Raw genomic sequence first — 6,911 nt, forward strand, 5'->3', positions numbered from 1 at the left:
CTGGGTTGTTTGTTTTGATGATATTAAGCCACATGAGCTGTTTGTAGATTTTGGAGACTAATCCCTTGTCGGTCACATCATTTGCAAATATTTTCTCCCAATCTGTGGCCAACAGGACTCTTTTGTCTGACTCGCCCAGTGGGTTTTAATTGGTAGGCCTCTCAAAGGCAGGATTTGTTGTGGGTAATAACCATGTTTCTGATGCTTGCTTCAGAGTACATTTGTTTTTAAAAAAAAAAAAAAAAGGCAATAAATGCCTATTAGTCGTATTTCTTTATGAAAGGCACATGGCTCATTTTCTGACTCAGTAGTTGATGTTCAATGATGTTAGGCTTTGCAAAAAGATTAACTCATCTTGTTGCTGTGTTCCACATGGAGAATAAAATTTTGACTTACGCTCTATTGATTTTTTTTCTGATACAAAACAGCAAAAAAGGGGAAAGTTTAAGTACAAAATTTATTGCAGGAAAGAGATTAAAACAATTTTCTTATGTAAACCAAAATTACATTTGTCTCACATGACTACCAGTAGTTGGAAAAACCATCTATTACAAATTCAAACTCTGGACAATAGCCCAGTTATAGAGCTTGTTCAGGTCAGTGAATGTGCTCAGACCTCGAGGAAAATTTCAGCATAACCATCTCAGTAGAGGAATAGAAAGAGATGACAAGAGAGAAATAATAAATCGCCTTGCTAATAAATGACCGCCTTCCTGTTGGACAACCATGAGTGACCTTCATGTCCAGTTATGTTCTTGATGTCAAGGATTCAAATCACAGATGCCCAAAGTCCTGCTTTGTGTAAAGGAACCAGGATTTCCTTTTTTGGCTTCCTGTGTATTTGTCAGGACATGCTTCATCTGAGCACTCAGCAATAACAGGGAAGAGGAGGCTACGGAGGCCCCATCCCATCTCTACAACCCTTATCCTCTTGAAAGCTCTCCATTCTTCTCACCGCTGTCCAAAGCCCTCCTGTGCCCCTTCACCAAGGCTGTCTGTTATCATTAGGAACCATCTTTCATCATCAGTATAAGAATCAGATGAAAGGAAATTACAGCAGGAGGTGAGGGCCAAGCTCCTAGGCAGAAAACCGAGGGCTTATTTACATTTTAAAAGAGAAGCCAGACTGTTAACCCTAAAGCAACCTTTGCTGCCTCTCTTTAAGATAATGCTGCAACCCTGGGGCTCCACTTCCTGTTAGGGCCAACTTCCTCAAGTGGGAGACAAGTCCAAACTGTTCCCTGGGAGGAGGAAGTAGGACAGGATTAGCACAACCTAGCACAAAAGTGTGAAGTCAATATGTCTTCCCATGCCCCTCTAGGAACCTTTCATCACCCTCCTGGAAATAACTGTATGTTGTTGGAAAGGTTTCTTAACTTCTCAAAGTCTCGATTTACGCATCTGTAAAATGGGAATAACCATAGCACTTATCTCTGAAGGCTATAATGAGGGCTAAATAAAAAGAGTAAAAAGTTCGTAACAGTGCCTGCGATATAAAAGGCATTCCCCGATTGTTAGATATTAATCCCAACATGAAGTCCTCACTTGATTGGGGAGGAAACTGAGGCCCAGAGAGATGAATTTTCTTGCTCAAGCTCTAAAGCATCAGGCTGCATCTCCTCCCACCATTCTGCCACCTGATTTGTCCTCTTGTATTAAAACTTATAATAAGATATAGTGAAGCTGAAGAGGAATCACTGGGCTTTAAAATAAATGTCCTAAGTCTAAAAAGTGCCTGGATCTGTATCTTGAGACACAAAGAATTTTCTGTTAATGATTAAGATACTACAATATAGTCTCCTTTCTTTCAAATCCTAGAGCTTTACAGGGGGGTTCACTGAAATATATGTGTATTTTAAAACTTTTCAAGATTTATGTCCAATTCTGTATTAATACAACCTATGGCTAGTACAAATTCTTTTTTTCCTGAATCTTGTGTATTATGAATTTTTAAGTATTCTCTTTGCTCAACTTGAGTCTCTAAGAAATCTTATCATATACGCTTGTACAACCATCCCATTCTTAAAATACTCATTTAAGATTTTGTACTTGAACCATTTTGAAAGCAAATATTGAAGTCACTTTCCTTTCACATAGAAATAAAATACACATACTTAAGATAAAGTCATTCAAAATAACATTCATGGGTTCCAGAGGCAAATCTCTTACAGTGTGCATTACTGTGTCACTCTGGTAATATAGTAAATGAGGATAACTTCAAAGCCAGCCAGCAGAACCCACAATTTAAACGATAGTGACCCTTCATTGCCAGCATGCTTTCCCTTTGTGATTATTGGTAATGCAGTACATGAAGGCACGTGGTGTCCAAGCAGCACCTATTCCTCCCTTTTGGGGGTCTAGGTGATGGGAGAGGAGTTGAGAGAGAGCAGAAAAGCTCTCTGTGGAGCAGAGCTCTCACAACACTTTTGCAGTCCAGAAGTTCACCTGGGTTGGGATCCTTTGAAACGTTTGCCTGGTGCTGACCACACCCTTCCAGGGCTCCACTCTGCCCTTGCAGGCCAAGCACATGTGCAGAATTGCATTGCTGTCACACGCAGCATCCCCTCTGCAAACTCTCATGTGGGACCACTGATGTGGCTTTTCCTCCCACAGTCCCTGCCTGTGTTTATTATTAGCAGCTGCATCCCATGAGGGTGCGTCATGAGGGCTGGAGAGCTTCCCCTGCTTCAGCACTCTTGGTTTTGCCTTTGAGCATCCTGCAGTGGCGCTGCTGCCTCCACCGTGTCTGCTACAGACTCGTCATAGGATGGTGGGGCCTCTGGGTGGGCATCGCCTTCATCCGCAAATTCGAGGCCCGTCTCTGTATACGGAGGTGGAGGAACACCCGAGCTCTCTTGCTCTGCAGGACAGGCTTGCTTTTCAGCATCAAGACTCTCTTCATAAGCAGGAGGGTAAAAATCTGGCCTGGGGGACAAAATGCCACAAACATACATGTGTTATTTAAATGGTTCATGCCAAAGAGGCATATGTCTGCCTCTCTCAAATCACATTGTGTGAAGTTAAACTGTTAAGAAACATTGATTTTGAAACAGATGTTCTTCTTCCCTGGCATCACCAGTTTTTTAAAAATGTGCTGCTCTTCCAGCAAAACCCTCTTTATCAGCCGTTGGATGTGTGCCTCTATACTCATATTTTTCCCATTGGGTTATTCCAAACTATTCCCTCTCTCTTACTCGTTGGAACCAGGGACTTTCAGTGTGAGATCCTTATCAGGGGTAGGGGACATGGGGGCCTTGACTGTAGAGCATCTCTCTATCCAGTTATTTAGTTTATTCACATCTTTGTCCCCATTCACACACATCATCTTCTACTCGATTGCACTCACTGTCTCAGATCCTCACAGCCAACAAAATGGTGAATGAAAACCAGCTCCATGAAGATTCCTGAACTCTATCAGATGCTTCTCTCTTTCCTATCACTCTTTCAATCAGCTAGTCCGCCCCTCCTCCCGCCGCCATACTTAGTTCTCAAACTATTTCAACTGACAACTTTATGTAGATTTCAGTAGTGGCCCTTTCCATGCCAACAGGCCAATGGCTAAAGGAGCCATTCATGCCAGAGCTGATGTACTCATTGGTAATCTTGCCCAGTGTTGCTAATTGCTAAATCCTCTGGCTTCTCCATCGTGAATGGGATTGGGGGTGGCGTGGAGGTGAAGGAGAGAGAGGGTGAGCTTGACTTAGTCGTGTATTTATAGAGTGAATCGTTCCAGTGCCTACAGGGAGTGTGTGTGGTGTGTAACCACGACAGAACGGGGACTGCCATTTGTAGCCACAGCTCCATTCCAACGTTACCAGGCCCAAAACCAAAGAGCTGAAGGAGCTATCTACTGTACAGCATACATCTCAGCCTTCACTCAGAATAGCCAAGGCTGTGCCATGGGGCACATGTGTAAAGGCACTGAAGACAGAAAGTTGAGCTGTTCCCTGGAGTGATTTGAGAGGCTCCGGGATGACTGCTGCCTGCCCCCATGTCCCATCCACTTCTCCCAACCCCCAGCCCCCCCACACTGCTTCACATCCCCAGGGTCCTGAATTCCACCATTGCAGACCCCTCTGGATACCCATTTAGAATGCAAATACTTCTGAGAAACGTAACTTACCATTTACTGACTTACTAGCCATTCTGAGTGGGCTGGGCATCTATTAGATGCAGCAGAAAGAGGCAGTAAAAGGGAGGTGTCGTGATACCATAGTTTAAAGTATTTCAGCACAGACAGTACAATATTATGCATGTGTTAGTAAATTAAGCTACATCCTAAAGGCAATCAGTTACTCTTATCAGGAATTCACACTCTGGAGGCAATCATCTAACATTTATACCAAAAAAAAAAGAAAGAAAACCATCACTCTAGAAGCATCTTCTACAATCACTTCAGTTATCTTTAATTTTTTATCAAACCCAGAGACCTTGCAGTTAGTATAATAAACATTGGAAATGGGTTTTGGTCATTGTAATTAGTATCTTATTAATTAGCATAATCATGTCAAAAATCAACTGTCATGGATAAAAATCACTTATATTCAAGGTACATGGAGTAGCTAAAATATTGTTTGGCCAAAAAGTTCGTACGGGGTTTTCCATAAGATGTTACAGAAAAACCTGAACAAACTTTTTGGCCGACCCAGTATCTTAGATGAAGAGAACAAAAGAATTTATGAAGTCTTGCAGACTGTACCTTAAGGATGATGCCTGAGGTTTTATCCCTAAATGATTCCGTGTTCAGCCAAAAATTAGTAGATTTTTGGTTGTCTGATACTTACCATAAGGTTAACTGAAAATTTTTTATTGTGGTAAAGTACATATAACATAAAATTTACCACTTTAGCTATTTTAAGTGTACAGTTCAATGGTATTAAATACATTCACATTGTTTTGCAGCCATCACCATTATTCATCTTCAGAACTTTTTCATCATTCCAGACTGAAACTCTGTACTCATTAAACAGTAACTCTCCATTCCCACCTCCCCCGGCACCTGGTAACCACTGCTGTACATTCTGTCTATGAATCTGACTGCTCTAGGTACCTCATATAAGTGGAATCATATAATATTTGTCTTTTGGGCTTATTTCTGGCCTATTTCACTTAGCGTAATGTCTTCAAGGTTCTTTCATGTTATAGCTGCATCAGTATTTCCTTTCTTTTTAAGGATGAATAATATTCACTCTTTTGTACGTACCATATTTTGTTTATCCATTCATCCACTGTTGGATCTATGGGTTGTTTCCACCTTTTGGCTATTGTGAAGGATGCTGCTATGAACATTGGTGTACAAATATCTGTTCAAGTCCCTGCCTTCAATGATTTTTGTCTATATACCCAGAAGTGAAATTGCTAGATCAAGTGGTACTTCTATATTTAATGTTTTGAGGATCCTCCATACCACAGAGCAGCTGCACTATTTTGTATTCCCACCAGCAGTGCACAAGTTTCCCAGTTTTTCTACATCCTTGCTAACCTTGTTGTTTTCTGCTTATTTGATAATAGCCATCCTAATGGGTATGAGGTAGTAAGGTTAACCAATTATTACCTCTGGAATATGAGTGCCTTGTCTCAGCGAAATCTTTCATGCAATGTGTGATCCGAACACCTAAGAGTACAGAAAGCTGGGACTTCACTGAGTTCATGAAGAGATTATAGAGCTGATTTTATGCTTGCTTGCTCATTTGTTGTGTGACAGAATTTGGTCTGGGACTTGCTTTCCTTACAACCTGGTAGCCAGGTTATGAGGAATAACTAACCATCACCTGCCTCTAAGGACAGCTCCCGTGATACAACAAAAGAAAATGAGTTTGACCTCTTAAATTGGCTTTGGTGGGTTTTTCAGTGGTGATGGGAGAAGGGTGGTTATTCTCTGGCATAAATTCCCTCTACTTCATAGTTTTCCCCAGAGGCAGCACCATTCTTCCTAATGTCTAATCCCAGAGTAATTCCCTGACAATAAAGCTTCAGTTGTAGACACATAGCCCCATGGGACGTGTAAGTTGCTCCCCAGTGGATTAGAAGTCATTGACCTTTTCCGGAACTCAGCCCCACCTCCGTGCTCCCCAGTCCTCTGGCTTCTCAGCACGTACCTGTCCACTGTGGCCAGGGGCAGGGCCCCCTGAGCACCGTACTGTCTGAACACACGGCTGAACACCCCTTTGCTTTCACTGGCCTGGTGGTAGGTGCTCCAAAAAATTCCACTCAGGAGGATCACAAACCCCAGAGGCAGAAGCAAATAGGCCAGGATCAGGTTCCCCTGGCAGTTGAACAGGGAGCCCGAGGAAATGAAGAAGGCCCCCAGGCAGATCATCAGGAAGCCCGTCAGGAGGGCAAAGGCACAGAGAACTAGACAGGTTCTGTTCTGCATCCCTGCTCCTTTGGAACCCAGCTCACTGACCCTGCCACCCCCCTGCTTCCCCTGCTCAGAGAGAATGCTCTCATTAGCCAGCTCTCAGCTTTATAAGCTCTGGGACCAACTGGCCTTTGGACAATTAAATGAAGCAGGCACTTAGAAGCTATTCATTAACCATTGAAAGTAACTGTAATATCCTTGGATGATTAACCTAAAAACACAGCATTGTGTACTGCAGGAAGGAGTGGCATAGCTCTCTTGCTCTTCTGAGCTGAATGGGACCCTAGGCTGACCCCAGTTATCTGAGGGAAGGTCTCCCTTCCTTTGATTAAAAAGGTCTCTTGATTCCCATCGCAGGTGATTCCAAACTAATGCTAGAGAAATTAGCATTCCTTGCTGAACTCTTTTCTTTGTGGTTTGGCAGGGAGTCCTTTCCTAATTGCTTCTTCCTTTTTCTGTCCTAAAAAGATAATTTTTAAGGCTCTTACCATATTTGTCTTGCTTCTCTCAGTGAATCTCCCTTTATTGCCCTCACATTATAATGTTGGAA

General features: G+C 42.5%; 1 protein-coding gene across 1 annotated transcript; it reads right to left on the reverse strand.

Moving 5' to 3' along the window:
• Positions 1-438: 438 nt before the first annotated feature.
• On the reverse strand, positions 439-6,447 carry TMEM252 (transmembrane protein 252). Its single transcript, XM_007182237.3, has 2 exons — positions 6,099-6,447; positions 439-2,925 (listed from the first exon to the last, which is right to left on the reverse strand). The coding sequence occupies exons 1-2, from the start codon at positions 6,374-6,376 to the stop codon at positions 2,688-2,690; spliced, it is 516 nt and encodes a 171-aa protein (XP_007182299.1). The 5' UTR covers positions 6,377-6,447; the 3' UTR covers positions 439-2,687.
• Between the last annotated feature and the right edge of the window lie 464 nt (positions 6,448-6,911).

The sequence above is a fragment of the Balaenoptera acutorostrata genome, chromosome 6 (assembly GCF_949987535.1).
Source record: "Balaenoptera acutorostrata chromosome 6, mBalAcu1.1, whole genome shotgun sequence".
NCBI classification, from domain to species: Eukaryota; Metazoa; Chordata; class Mammalia; order Artiodactyla; family Balaenopteridae; genus Balaenoptera; species Balaenoptera acutorostrata.

Bases quoted from the DNA above. Each gene is read 5' to 3' on its own strand.
- TMEM252 (XM_007182237.3), bottom strand. From the start codon at position 6,376: ATGCAGAACAGAACCTGTCTAGTTCTCTGTGCCTTTGCCCTCCTGACG. The intron at 2,926-6,098 runs GTACGTGCTGAG...TTTGTCCCCCAG, and splicing joins CCCCTGGCCACAGTGGACAG to GCCAGATTTTTACCCTCCTG.